Here is a 15,476-nt window from a genome sequence, read left to right on the forward strand (position 1 = left end):
GAGATGCTGCTTGGCCTGCTGTGTTCATCCAGCCTCACATTTTGTTGTCTTGGATTCTCCAGCATCTGCAGTTCCCATTATCTCTGACACTATTTATTCCTACCATTTTTCATCTAGACCACAAAATACACTGCCCATTACAACTTGCCTGACCCCACAAGCATATTATGGTAGAAACAACACACTATCCTGCTCAATGGACATGCTATCCAACTTAACAGACTTTTAATTAATTATTAATGTCTAGCAATATCATGAGCTGTTGTTTCTATCTAACAATGACCATACTACAAATTGTCCTTAGCGACTCTGTATGTGAAAGACACTCTATAAATGTAAGACTTCCTTTGGCATGACTTACAGGAAATAGTTTAGCTGAACTGTAATTTATGAACATTTATAGAATTGTTGGAACTGAATGCAGATAGTCGCAAAGCTGGAAAATGCCGAGTACATCTATTTTTTGTTTCTCTCTACTTTCTTCAGAACTGGAAATGGAACAAGTAGAGAAAGAAAATGAGCTGCTTCAGCTGAAGAAGGAGATTGAGGATCTGGGAGAATATAAAGTAAGTGAACCTCTCGCCTAAGTCAAGCATTTCAGCTGGGCAGGATTTTATTTTGGAAACCTAACCAAAGCTTTGTCTGATACCCTGGATGTTCACTAAGGTAACCATTAGAGATGAGAGTTCAGAACTCCTCACTGCTGAAGCTGGTTGTGAGAAAAGTGACCTGTCTGCGACTTTGTATTTTAAAGTTAAGGTATGCCAAGAGTGGCAAGGTGATCACATGCTTGTCAGATCAGTAACCTGTGTAAGTTATTCAGCGAGTCACTTGTAGTAAGCAAGCTGAAAATTCTTGCCACTGGTGGGACTTCCTGGTGCTGAAAGTTCTGATGCAGTATTTAAAAGTCAGCTGGACACCCCTGTTTCAGTTTCTGCGAGCTAGGAACTTCCCAGGAACCTGGGATGGTTATCAACTAAAGCCCAGAACTGACTATACAGAAAACTAAGATGGCTGTCAGGCATAGTGATGCTGTTGGATGGAGTCACCGAGGGAAGGTCTCATCTAGTTCCCAGGGGATGACACCAGGAGACTGTCCCACCAGACCTTCCAGCCTAGCAGCAAATTGAAGCATGGGTCAGTGCCACGGGCCCATGTGAAAGTGATGGCATGCTGTGCTGCAAGAAAATTAATGATCGCCCTACAAGAGTGAATGGTACCCTACACTCTGCTACCCTACACTCACAGAGGCATCACTTAGCTTAACTCTTCCATTGCACAGTCAGTCATCGGCAGCAAGGTTCTTCATCATGTGTATGATGACCACTGCAAGGGTCACGTTTTCCTCTCAAAATGTATTCCACGTGAGATCATCTTATCCTCAGGGAACTACGTCTAAAAGTTGGGGATTGCAGTGAAGGTGCTGCAGATTAACTAAGCCTTGGATGTCTAACTGGTCGATCCTATATATTCTCTTTATGAGAGTGGCAATACAATATGTCATATCTACAGGGTTCAGGAGAGAAAGGTCTGACTGTCTAGGGTTCTCAAAACCAATCTACAACATGGATATCTAACAGTCCCCGTTAACAACTATTCACCTTCCTACCCAGACTGTTATCAATTCTTTTGTCTATCCAATTATTCTTCTCTCTTTTCGGGCTCTATCCTATTGTTTGTTCCCTACCCATCCCCCTCCCTATTTTCTGCATATAAACTGACGTTTTCCCAGCTACCATCGGTTCTGAGGAAGAGTCACTGGAACCAAAATGTTAACTCTGATTTTTTTTGCTTCACAGATGCTGCCAGACCTGCTGAGCTTTTCCAGCAACTTCTGTTTTTGTTGTTGGGTATGGATATCTGTGAAGTGGGCAATGGCCAAATGACCTGGCAATTTTACCACAATGTGAAGCAGAATGGAAGGAACAGATCTACACTTCATAGCCTCTGGTTCTGGGAGTGTTGTCAGTGAAGGTGCTCAGGTATTGCAAGGGTACTGGGGAGGCTCATTCCATTCTGCAGTACAGCATTGAGGATTTAAAGTGTAGGTAGTTTTCACCAGGGCTGGAAACCCTCTGATGAGACTCAGTTTTGGATGTAAGGACCATTTTATTGCAGATATCCAGATGGTGGTGCTCACTGTCTTAGTACTAATGTTGGTCAAGGACAAGATTTGCACATGCACTTCACCTTTCACAGAGATGAGAACATAACCACAAGGAAAAATCATTATTTTATTAGATTATTAGTCAAATAGAAATACAACTTCATCCTTGAGGAATGTGGCAGGCAGCAAATCAGGGGCTGACAATCAACTGTGCATATGAGATAGTAATAAGAACAGAAGTCTCATCCCAAATCAGTCATCCTGGATGTGGCTGACTAAGATTATCTCTGGACTCTTGGGATCAGTGGACTAATGCCCTGCCTTCCTTTCTTTGACAGTTGTCCTGGCATATCTCCAGAATCTCACCCTTGTCCTCATCCTCACAAGTTTCCAGGGAAGTACATCCCAGCCTTTCCTTATAACCCAAACCTTCCAGTCTCAGTAACATCCTTGTGAACCTTTCTTGCAACTTTTCCAGTTTAATAACATCCGCCCTATAGCAGAATGACCTCAAGTTGTGTTCAGTACTCCAAATGTGGCGTTACCAATGGCTTGTACACCTGGAACATGGCATTCCAACTCCTGGACTCAGTGATTTGGCTGATAAAGGCAAGTATGTTTAACTGTGATGCCACTATCCAGGAACTACATAGCTGAACCACGAGTCCCTTTGTTCAAATACACTCACCAGGGCCCGACTATTAACTGTGTGAGTCCTACCTTGGTTTGTCTTACCAAAATGCCACATTTGGATAAATTAAGCTATGAGGAGAGGGTGGAGAAACTTGGATTGTTCTCACTGGAATGACGGAGTTTGAGAGGGGACCTGATAGAGGTCTACAAGATTATAAAGGCCATGGACAGACTGGACAGTCAGAGGCTTTCTCCCAGATGGAAGAGTCAGTTACCAGGGGCCATGGGTGCGAGGGGCGAGGTTTAAGGGTGATGTACGAAGCAAGTTTTTTACACAGAGTGGTGGGTGCCTGGAACTCGCTGCCAGGGAAGGTAGTGGAAGCAGATCCTCTCATTTGCGAACCATTTCAACTCCCCCTCCCATTCCTTAGATGACATGTCCATACTGGGCCTGCTGCTGTGCCATAATGATGCCACCCATAGCTTTCAGGAACACCAACTCAATTCTGCTTGGGAACCCTGCAGCCCAATGGTATCAATGTGGATTTCACAAGCTTCAAAATCTCCCCTCCCCCCACTGCATCCCAAAACCAGCCCAGCTCGTCCCCGCCTGCCTAACCTGTTCTTTCTCTCGCCTATCCCCTCCTCCCACCTCAAGCCTCACCTCCATTTCCTACCTACTAACCTCATCCCACCCCCTTGACCTGTCCGTCCTCCCTGGACTGACCTATCCGCTCCCTACCACCCCAGCCATACTCTCCTCTCCACCTATCTTCTCCTCTATCCATCTTCAGTCTGCCTCCCCCGCTCTCCCTATTTATTTCAGAATCCTGTCCCCTTGCCCCCTTTTCTGATGAAGGGTCCAGGCCCAAAACGTCAGGTTTTGTGCTCCTAAGATGCCGCTTGGCCTGTTGTGTTCATCCAGCCCCACACTTTTTTATCTTGGATTCTCCAGCATCTGCAGTTCTCATTATCTATGTTTCCAGAAGGATGGCTGTCCCTGGATCCCACATGCTGTCATCTTACTAACCAATCTACCATGCGGCACCTTGTTGAAGGCCTTTATAAAGTTCATGTAGACAACATCATCTGCTCTGCCTTCATCTATGTTCTTGATCAGATCTTCAAAAACTCAAATCAGGCTTGTCAGACGTGATTTCCTATGCACAAAACCATGATGACAGTTGCTAGTTAGTCCTTGCCTTTCCAAATGTATGTAGATCCTGTCTCAGAATCTGCTCCACAACTTACTGAACACAGACAACAGGTTCACTGGTCTATAGTTCCCAGGCTTCTCGTTGTATCTTATGTAAATCATGGCACAACATTAGCCGCCCTTCAGTCTTCTATGGCTGTTGATGACACAAATATCTCTGATAGTGTCGCTGCAATTTCTTCCCTTGCTTCCTACAATGTCCAGTAATACACTTGATCAGGTCCTGGGACTTATCTGCCCTTATGTATTTTAAGACCTCCAGCACCTCCTCTTCCTTAATGTGGGTTCTTTTCAAGGCATCACTACTTATTTCCACAAGTTCTTTCGCTTCAGTGCCTTTCTTCACAGTAAATACTGACATGAAATATTCATTTAGGATCTCACCCATGCCCTGTGGTTCTGCACATAGATGGCCTCAGTGATCTTTTAAGGGGCCCTATTCTCTCCCGACTCTTCTGCCCTTAGTATACTTAAAGATCTCTGGATTCTCCTTAACCCTATCTGCCAAAGTCCCCTTTCTGCTCTCCTGATTTCTCTTTCAAATGTACTCCTACACCCCCTATATTCCTTAAGGTATTCACTTGATCCCAGTTATCTATATGCCTCCTTTTTCTTGACGAGAGCCTCAATTTCTAGTCATCTAGTGTTCCCTACTCCTGCTAGCGTAACCCTTCACACTAGCAGAAGCATGCTGTCCCTGAACTCCCATTGTCTCGCTTTTAAAGGCCTGACACTTGCCCAGATGTCCCTTTACCTGCAAACAGCCTCCTCCAATCAACTTCTGAAAGTCCCCGTCTTCTACGATCAAAATTGGCCTTGCCCCGGTTTATAACTTTAACTTATGGACCGGACCTATCCTTTTCCATAACTATTTTAAAACTAATGCAATTACAGTCACTGGTCACAGAGTGCTCCCCCAGTCACACCTCATTCACTTGCTCTGCTTATTTCCCAAGAGGAGGTCGAGTTTTGCTCCTTCTCTAGTAGGGCCATCTACATGTTTTGAGAAGGTTTTCTTGAACACACTTAACAACTTCCTCCCTATCCAAGCCCTATGACAGTCCAAGTCTAAATATGGAAAGTTAAAATCCCTGATTGTTACAGTCCTATCATTCTCACAGCTATCTGCAATCTCCCTACATATTTGTTCCTCAATGTCCCACTGACTATCGAGTGGGACTTAAGATACAATCCCAAAAGTGATCTCAGTTCTACCCATTTCGACAAACTTCCAGGAATATCTTAAGTATGTGCTGTGATGTTTACCCTAATCAGAAAAGAAGGAAGGTTACTTAATGTTGAGGAAGAAAGGATCAGACAGGGCTCTAGAGGGTTACAAGGGAGCCAGGAAGTAACTGAAGAATGGACTTAGGAGAGCAAGAAGGGCGCATGAAAAAGTCTTGGTGGGTAGGATTAAGGAAAACCCCAAGGCGTTCTATACTTACGTGAAGAACAAGTGGATGGCCAGAGTGAGGGTAGGGCCAATCAGGGATAGTGGAAGGAACTTGTGCGTGGAGTCAGAGGGCAAAATAGAAAAGTACTCGTGGTAGGGGACTCGATAGTTAGGGGAATCGACAGGAGATTTTGTGATCAGGATCGGGATTCCCGGAAGGTATGTTGCCTCCCTGGTGCCAGGGTCCGGGACGTCTCCGATTGGGTGTATAAGGTTCTAAAAGGGGAGGGCGAACAGCCAGAAATCGTGTTACATATTGGCACTAATGATATAGCCAGAAAAAGGATTGAGGATATAAAAAGTGATTTCAGGGAGTTAGGATGGAAGCTGCAAAGCAGGACGAACAGAGTAGCGTTCTCTAGTTTACTACCGGTGCCACGAGATAGCGAGGCAAGGAACAGGGAGCGGGCGCAGCTTAACATGTGGCTACGCAGCTGGTGTAGGAGGGAGGTCTTCTGATATGTTGATAATTGGGATGCCTTCTGGGGAAGGTGGGACCTGTACAAGAAGGACGGGTTGCATCTGAACTGGAAGGGGACCAATGTCCTGGGTGGAAGGTTAGCTCGAGTAGTTCGAGAGGGTTTAAACTAGTATGGCAGGGGGGTGGGAACCTGAGCTGTACACCGGAGGTGAGAGGTGATGCAGGTGAGGCAGTAGCAAGAGGTAGACCAGCTAGTGGGAAGGATTTTCCTGGGAAGGAACCAAGGGATCGGTTAAAGTGTGTTTGCTTTAACGCAAGGAGTATCAGGAATAAAAGTGATGAACTTAGAGCATGGATCAGTACCTGGTGCTATGATGTTGTGGCCATAACAGAGACATGGGTTTCTCAGGGGCAGGAATGGTTGCTGGATCTTCCAGGGCTTAGAGCATTTCAAAAGAATAGGGAGGGGGGAAAAAGAGGAGGGGGTGTAGCACTACTAATCAGAGAGGGTATCACAGCTACAGAAGCTTCCTTTGTCGAGGAAGATCTGCCTACCGAGTCAGTATGGGTGGAAATTAGGAACAGCAAGGGAGTAGTCACCTCGTTAGGGGTTTACTACAGGCCCCCCAATAGCAGCAGGGAGATTGAAGAAAGCATAGGTCGGCAGATTTTGGAAAAGTGTGGACGTAGTAGGATTGTTGTAATGGGTGACTTTAACTTTCCTAATATTGATTGGAACCTCCTTCGAGCAGAAGATTTGAATGGAGCTGTTTTTGTAAGGTGTGTTCAGGAGGGTTTCCTAACGCAGTACGTTGACAGGCCGACGAGGGGAGAGGCCATTCTAGACTTGGTGCTCGGAAACGAGCCGGGGCAGGTATCAGATCTTGTGGTGGGAGAGCATTTTGGCGATAGCGACCATAACATTTTATTATCTTGGATACTCCAGCATCTGCAGTTCCCATTATCACTGCTCTACCTTCACCACTGTGTTTTGTCACATTCTCAAATAATTCAATAAGGCTTGAGAGGCATGACCTACCCCTCACAAAGTTATACTGACTATTTCTAATAAAACTTTGCTTTTCTAAATAACCAGAAATATTATCTCTCAGAATCCTCTCCAGTAATTTGCCGTTCATAGAAGTAAAGCTGACTGATCTGTAATTTCCAGGATTATCCTATTCCCTTTCTTGAACAAGGGAATGACATTTGCCGTACTCCAATCTTCTGGCACTACTCCAGTGGACAGTGAGGGCACAAAGATCATCACCAAGGATGCAGCAGTCTCTTCCCTCGCTTCCTGTCGTAACATTGGGTATATCCCCTGTCTGGCTTGGGGGACATATCTATACTCATGTTTTCCAAAATTTCTAGCACAACCTCCCCCCAACAACAACCTGTTCGAGCATATCTGCCTGTTTCATGCTGTCCTCACAAACATCCCCTCTCGCTGGTGAATACTGAAGCAAAGTATTCATTAAGGAACCCCCACCTCCTCTGATTCCACACACAAGTTCCCTCCACAGTCCCTGATTGGCCCTATCCTCACTCTGGCCAGGGAAGTGGAGTTGAAATGCCCATCAGCCATGATTAAATGGCGGAGTCGACTCGATGGGCCAAATGGCCTTACTTCCACTACTATGTTTTATCTTCTCGTTCCCCACATAAGTATAGAAAGATTTGGGGTTTTCCTTGAGCTACCCACCTAGGGTTTCTCATACCCCCTTCTAGCTCTCCTAAGTCCATTCTTCAGTTCCTTCCTGGCCACCTTGTCGACCTCTAGAGCCCTGTCCAATTCTTTCTTCCTCAACCTTAAGCAAGCTTCCTTCTTCCTCTTGACTAGGGGGTGTTCAATATGTCTTGTCATCCAAGATTCCTTCACCTTACCATCCCTTCCTTGCCCTAATGGGACAGTGGGACTATCCAGTACTTGGAGCAACTGCTCCCTAAACAACCTCCACATTTCTATCATGCATTTCCCTGAGAATATCTGATCCCAATTGGTGCTCCATAGTTCTTGCCTAATCGCATTGTAGTTCCCCCTCCCCCAATTAAATACTTTCCCATACCGCCTGCTCCTGTCCCTCTCCATAACTATAGTAAAAGCCAGGGAGTTGTAATCACTATGGTATATGAGTAAGAAGAGTTTAGAGGGATATGGACAAAATGCTGGCAAATGGGACTAGATTAATTTAGCATATCTGGGGTTGGCATGGACGAGTTGGACACAAAGGGTCTGTTCCTGTGCTGTCCAACTCTCTTACTCTGTTACTGTATAACAATGACAATTGGTCCCCATCCTTCCTAACCTGTCTGTAGCAATTGGTGTGGTTGACCAAACTGACCTTCCCCAACTTTGCCTTTCCATTTAGTGGCACTGCACATGCCTTGTCTGTTTTTAACTATCTTTCCAGAACTGCAGAATCACGTGCACTGGCTTCCCTTCCTGCTCCTGCACATCTATCTCTGCCTTTCCACGGACCTATCTTTAGTGATGCCCTATTTTTAACTTACTTGCTGTTCCTTGGAAAAAATATTCAAAAACAATATCAAGTTCCACACGTGCGCTGATAGCACCCAGCTCCACCTAACTACCACCTCTCTAGGTGTCTCCACTGTCTCTGGCTTGTTAGTCATTCAGTACTACATGACCAGACAATTCCTTCAATCAAATATTGGGAAAACTGAAGCATTTGTTCCAGTTTACATCATAGACCTTGTTCCCTAGCCACTGATTTCATCCGTCTCCCAGATTGTTTGCTGCCATAGTGTTCTATTTGACATCAAAATGAGTTTGTAGTTGCTTTTCTGTGCTGTCATTAAGATTTCACATTTCCAACTCCATATTAGTCCCAGACCCTATCCTAGGATCAGCTCATCTGCCGCTGAAACCTGCATTCATGTCTTTGTTACTTCTATGGTTGCATATTCCAATAACACCAGACCAGCTTCATCCATTAATATAAGCCTATCCAAAATTCTCCTGCCTGTATCCAAACTCACGCCGTTTCATTCACCCGTCAACTCATTAGCCATGGCTAATTGATGTTTGATTTTAAAATTTTTATCCCTGCTTCCAAATTCATCCATGGTCTTGCCATCCCTATTTTGTAACCTTTCCCACAATCTTCTGAGATGTGACACAAAGGGTAGAAGTGCGTGGAACGCATTGCCAGAGGAAGTGGTGGAAGCAGACACATTAGCAGCATTCAAGATGCACCTGGATGAATACACGAATAGGAAGGGAATAGAGGGATATGGATCCTGTAAGTGAAGACAGTTTTAGTATGGAAGAGCATAATGTGTTGGCGCAGGCTTGAAGGGTCGAAGGGCCTGTTTCTATGCTGTATTATTCTTTGCTCTTTTTAATAACTGCCTCACATTCTACATAGCTATGGAGAAGGAGAAGATTAGGCAAAATGGGAGGATATTTAATCGGGGAAGAGGAAACTATGACGCGATTAGACATGAGTTAGGAAGCATGGACTGGGAGCAATTGTTCCATGGTAAGGGAACATGAAGGGTCTAGGCCCGAAACGTCAGCTTTTGTGCTCCTGAGATGCTGCTTGGCCTGCTGTGTTCATCCAGCCTCACATTTCATCTATAGACATGTGGAGACTGTTTAAGGAACAGTTGTTGCAAGTGATGAGTAAATATGTCCCTCTGAGACAGGCAAGAAGGGGTAAGATAAAGGAACCTTGGATGACGAGAGCGGTGGAGCTTCTTGTGAAAAGGAAGAAGGTAGCTTACATAAGGTGGAGGAAGCTAGGGTCAAGTTCAGCTAGAGAGGATTACATGCAGGCAAGGAAGGAGCTCAAAAATGGTCTGAGGAGAGCCAGGAGGGGGCACGAGAAAGGCTTGGCAGAAGGAATCCGGGAAAACACAAAGGCATTTTACACTTATGTGAGGAATAAGAGAATGGTCAAAGAAAGAGTAGGGCCGATCAGGGATAGCATAGGGAACTTGTGTGTGGAGTCTGAGGAGGTAGGGGAAGCCCTAAATGAGTTTTTTGCTTCTGTCTTTACGAAAGAAACCAACTTTGTAGTGAATGAAACCTTTGAAGAGCAGGTGTGCATGCTGGAATGGATAGAGATAGACGAAGCCGATGTGCTGAAAATTTTGTCAAACATTAAGATTGACAAGTCGCCAGGCCCGGACCAGATTTGTCCTCGGCTGTTTTGGGAAGCGAGAAATGCAATTGCTTCGCCACTTGCGAGGATCTTTGCATCCTCGCTCTCCACTGGAGTCGTACCTGAGGACTGGAGAGAGGCAAATGTAATTCCTCTCTTCAAGAAAGGAAATAGGGAAATCCCCGGCAATTACAGACTAGTAAGTCTCACGTCTGTTGTCTGCAAGGTGTTAGAAAGGATTCTGGGGGATAGGATTTATGACCATCTGGAAGAGCATGGCTTGATCAAATGCAGTCAACACGGCTTTGTGAGGGGCAGGTCATGCCTCACAAACCTTATCGAGTTCTTTGAGGATGTGACTAGAAAGGTTGATGAGGGTCGAGCTGTGGATGTGGTGTATATGGACTTCAGTAAGGCATTTGATAAGGTTCCCCATGGTAGGCTCATTCAGAAGGTCAGGAGGAATGGGATACAGGGGAACTTAGCTGTCTGGATACAGAATTGGCTGGCCAACAGAAGACAGCGAGTGGTAGTAGAAGGAAAATATTCTGCCTGGAAGTCAGTGGTGAGTGGGGTTCCACAGGGCTCTGTCCTTGGGCCTCTACTGTTTGTAATTTTTATTAATGACTTGGATGAGGGGATTGAAGGATGGGTCAGCAAGTTTGCAGACGACACAAAGGTCGGAGGTGTCGTTGACAGTGTAGAGGGCTGTTGTAGGCTGCAGCGGGACATTGACAGGATGCAGAGATGGGCTGAGAGGTGGCAGATGGAGTTCAACCTGGATAAATGCGAGGTGATGCATTTTGGAAGGTCGAATTTGAAAGCTGAGTACAGGATTAAGGATAGGATTCTTGGCAGTGTGGAGGAACAGAGGGATCTTGGTGTGCAGATACATAGATCCCTTAAAATGGCCACCCAAGTGGACAGGGTTGTTAAGAAAGCATATGGTGTTTTGGCTTTCATTAACAAGGGGATTGAGTTTAAGAGTCGTGAGATCTTGTTGCAGCTCTATTAAACTTTGGTTAGCCTGCACTTGGAATACTGCGTCCAGTTCTGGTCGCCCTATTATAGGAAAGATGTGGATGCTTTGGAGAGGGTTCAGAGGAGGTTTACCAGGATGCTGCCTGGACTGGAGGGCTTATCTTATGAAGAGAGGTTGACTGAGCTCAGACTTTTTTCATTGGAGAAAAGGAGGAGGAGAGGGGACTTAATTGAGGTATACAAGATAATGAGAGGCATAGATAGAGTTGATAGCCAGAGAATATTTCCCAGGGCAGAAATGGCTAACATGAGGGGTCATAGTTTTAAGCTGGTTGGAGGAAAGTATAGAGGGGATGTCAGAGGTGGGTTCTTTACACAGAGAGTTGTGAGAGCATGGAATGCGTTGCCAGCAGCAGTTGTGGAAGCAAGGTCATTGGGGTCATTTAAGAGACTGCTGGACATGTATATGGTCACAGAAATTTGAGGGTGCATACATGAGGATCAATGGTCGGCACAACATCGTGGGCTGAAGGGCCTGTTCTGTGCTGTACTGTTCTATGTTCTATGTAGGGGAGGTCTTTAATGAATATTTTGCTTTGGTATTCACCAGTGAGAAGGGCTTTGTAGTTTATGAGGACAGCGCACAACAAGCTGATAAGCTGAGATAATAAAATGTGAGGCTGGATGAACACAGCAGGCCAAGCAGCATCTCAGTGTGCTCCTGAGATGCTGCTTGGCCTGCTGTGTTCATCCAGCCTCACTTTTTATTATCTTGGATTCTCCAGCATCTGCAGTTCCCATTATCTCTCATAAGCTGATAAGCTGATCAGGTTGGTGTTAGGAAGGAGGATGTGCTAGAAATTTTGAAAAACATGAGGATAGATAAATCCTCTGGGTCAGATGGGATATACCCTAAGTTTCTATGGGAAGCGAAGGAAGAGATTGCACCCCCTTTGGCGAAGAACTTTGCATCCTCACTATCCACTGGAGTAGATGATTTGAGGGTGGCAAATGTCATTCCCTTGTTTAAGAAAGGAAATAGGGATAATCCTGGGAATTACAGACCAATTAGTCTTACTATTGTGGTGGGAAAATTATTGGAGAGGATTCTGAGATATAGTATTTATGATTATTTGGAAAAGCACAGTTTGATTAGAAATAGTCAGTATGGCTCAGAAGCCTTATTGAATTCTTCGAAGACATGACAACACATCGATAAAGGTAGAGCAGTGGATGCAGTGTATATGGGTTTTAGCAAGGCGGTTGATAAGGTTCCCCATGGTAGGCTCATTCAAAAAGTAAGGAGGCATGAGATTCAGGGATTTTTGGCTGTCTGGATATAGCATTGGCTGTCCAATAGAAGACGGAGGGTGGTAGTAGATGCAAAGTATTCAGCCTGGAGCTCCGTGACCAGTGGTGTTCCGCAGGGATCTGTTCTAGGATCTCTGTTTGTGATTTTTATAAATGTCTAGGATAATGATGTCAGCTTATACGAGGGGACATAGCTGCAAATTGAGGGGTGATATTTTTAAGACAGATGTCAGAGGCAGGTTGTTTACTCAGAGAGTGGTAAGGGTGTGGAACGCCCTTCCTGCCAATGTAGTTAACTCAGCCACATTAGGGGCATTTAAACAGTCCTTGGATAAGCATATGGATGATGATGGGATAGTGCAGGGGGAGGGGCTTAGATTAGTTCACAGGTCGGCGCAACATCAAGGACCAAAGGGCCTGTTCTGTGCTGTATTGTTTTATGTTTATGTTCTATGAGGGAGTGGAAGGGTGGGTTAGTTAATTTCCAATGACACGAAGGTTGGTGGAGTTGTGGACAGTGTGGAGGGCTGTTGTAGGCTGCAGTGGGACATTGACATGATGCAGAGCAGGGCAAAGAAGTGGCAGATGGAATTCAATCTAGAAAAGTGTGAAGTGATTCATTTTAGAAGGTCGAATTTGAATGCAGAATACAGGGTTAACAGCAGGATTCTTGCCAGCATCCATAGATCCCTCAAAGTTGTCACCCAAGTTGATAGGGTTGTAAAGAAGGCATATGGTATGTTGGCTTTCATTGGCAGGGAAATTGAGTTTAAGAGCTGTAAGGTTGTGCTGCAGCTTTATAAGAGTCTGGTTAGACCACACTTGGAATATTGTGTTCAGTTCTGGTCACCTCATTACAGGAAGGATGTGGACGCTTTAGAGAGGTTGCAGAGGAGATTTACCAGGATGCTGCCTGGACTGGAGGGCATGTCTTATGAGGAAAGGTTGCGGGAGCTAGGGCGTTTCATATTGAAACAAAGAATGATGAGAGGTGACTTGATAGAGGTGTACAAGATGGTGAGAGGCATAGATACAGTGGATAGTCAGAGACTTTTTCCCGGGGCGGAAATGACGAGGTGCATAATTTTAAGTTGATTGGAGGAAGGTATAGGGGAGATGTCAGAGGTAGGTTCTTCACACAGAGAGTGGTGGGTGTGCGGAATGTGCCGCCGGCAGTGGTAGTGGAGTCAGATACATTTGGCACATTTAAGCGACTCTTGGATAGGCACATGGAGGATAGTAAAATGTAGGGTATGCAGGGTAGATCTTATTAGGTTAATAGGTTGGCACAACATTGTGGGCCAAAGGGCTGTACTGTGCTGTACAGTACAGTTCTATGTTCTTAAAAGTGCCACTCCACCTTCTCTCTTGCCTCCCCTTCTATCCTTCCTATACCTGTTCCTATACCCCGAAATGTTGAGCTGCCAGTCTTGTCCCTCCCTCAGCCATGTTTCTATAATAGCTTTAATATCTCAATTCCTTGTTCCCGTCCATGCCCTCAGTTCATCTGCCTTACCTGACAGGCCACTAGGCTAATTAATGCACTTTTATTGCTACAAATTCCCTTTAATAGCCATGAGAAAATGCAGGGGTTTGAATTGCTTTCCTAGTGTTTGTTTCATCATCAACTGAGCAGGCATTTGCTTCAGTAAAGCCACAGGAGTGAGGATTATAGTAGGCAGGATTTGAAACTACGTGAGGCGGGGTTAATTCCAATAGTTTTCTGATCCATTGACTTAACCACTCAGCCATGGCTACACCAACTGTTTGTTGAAATGCCCTGCTTTCTTTATTCATTTACAGGATGAGGTTGTCGCTTTTAGGCAGCATTTATTGCCCATCCCTAATTGCCCAGAGGGCAGTTGAGAGCCACTTTGCTGTGGGTCTGGAGTCGCATGTAGAACAGACCAGATACAGATGGCACTTTCCTTCCCTGAAGGGCATTAGTGAACCAGATGGGTTTTTCCAACAATCAATAATGGATTCATGATTGACACTAGATTCTTAATTCCAGATATTTAATTGAATTCAAATTCCACCATCTGCTGTGGCAAGATTCAAACCCAGAATGTCATCTTGGTCTCTGGATTAACAGTCTAGTGATAGTAAGACTAGATTGTTGCCTTCACTGCACTGTAGGAAGGTAATTGACATTCCACTCCCCACCATTTTCTCTCTGATACCTCCATCTCTATCACCCAAATCCTAACAAAGCTCAAGACTCAAAATGTTAACTTTGTTTCCACAAATGCTGTCAGACCTATTCAGTTTCTTCAGCAGTTTCTGAATTGGTTTCATATTTTCAGCATCTGCAGTGTTTTGCTTTTATCCATTTACTGTCTTGACATATTAGAGCCACTGGGAGCTGCCTGTGGAACTGGACTGCATTGGGAACAAGATTGGCTAGGGGAAAGAGGAAAACAAAGACCTCTGAGTGAAATAAAAAGAAGTAATTGTGAAACAAATAGTTTTTTCCTCCGTCACTAGGAACTGCGGGAGCAACAGCTGGCAAGAATCAGTGAACTTGACAATCTGGTGATGGATGCTCGGGCTAAACATTCTCAGTGTGTGCATGATCTCAAACTCAACTTCAACAAGGAGAAGGCTGAGTATAAACAGAATGCCAGGAGGATGGTGAAACAGCTGGAGAAGGATGCAAACAAGGTGAGCAACAAGAGTCTCAGTCTTTCAAACTCCAGAACCACCCTGAGATGAAGCAGGCAGCCAGGTGATTTTGGGTAGGTAAGTTTATCGGTATCGTTACTTAAAAAAGTGTGTTCCTGTCGTTCTCTTGTCACTTTTTTTTCCTCTCAGATATGAGTCAACAGAGGCAGTCCCTTTTCCCTAATTCTTCCCCCATCTTTCAGCTGTGGGTCCATTGAGTTTTGTCAGACTGTCAGAGGGCATCACAATCGAGTGACCTCTCAGTGGGTACAACCCTCTAGCAGTATCTGATTGTTCAATCTGTTGCCTGTACCTCACCCACTCAGAGTTGCAGTGGGAGGTTCTCATTCTTGACTGCAATGAGCTGATTAAACTGCAGTCCAGGGATGGAGCTTGGACTCTGTGTGTCCTGTCAGTAACACACCAAATAAGTGACCAGTTAACTCTGTCTCAGTTATACTAATTCTGGTGAGTCTCTGCTTCAGAGTTAATTTCTCCAGTATTTCTGGCACATTCGCTGTATTGTTAATACTCGATGTATAAGCTCTGGGTTTCCTGGG

At 45.0% G+C, this 15,476-nt stretch overlaps 1 protein-coding gene across 3 annotated transcripts in view; it reads left to right on the forward strand.

Moving 5' to 3' along the window:
- The window catches only part of ccdc166 (coiled-coil domain containing 166), a 36,061-nt gene that overhangs the window by 17,863 nt on the left and 2,722 nt on the right, over window positions 1-15,476 (forward strand). For all 3 annotated transcript variants that reach the window (XM_048536149.2, XM_048536160.2, XM_059650532.1), the window contains exons 6-7: window positions 487-566; window positions 14,740-14,916. In XM_048536149.2, coding sequence (XP_048392106.1) covers window positions 487-566; window positions 14,740-14,916 — 257 coding nt within the window. The remainder of the gene's footprint in view (window positions 1-486; window positions 567-14,739; window positions 14,917-15,476) is intronic.

Source organism: Stegostoma tigrinum, chromosome 1, assembly GCF_030684315.1.
Source record: "Stegostoma tigrinum isolate sSteTig4 chromosome 1, sSteTig4.hap1, whole genome shotgun sequence".
NCBI classification, from domain to species: Eukaryota; Metazoa; Chordata; class Chondrichthyes; order Orectolobiformes; family Stegostomatidae; genus Stegostoma; species Stegostoma tigrinum.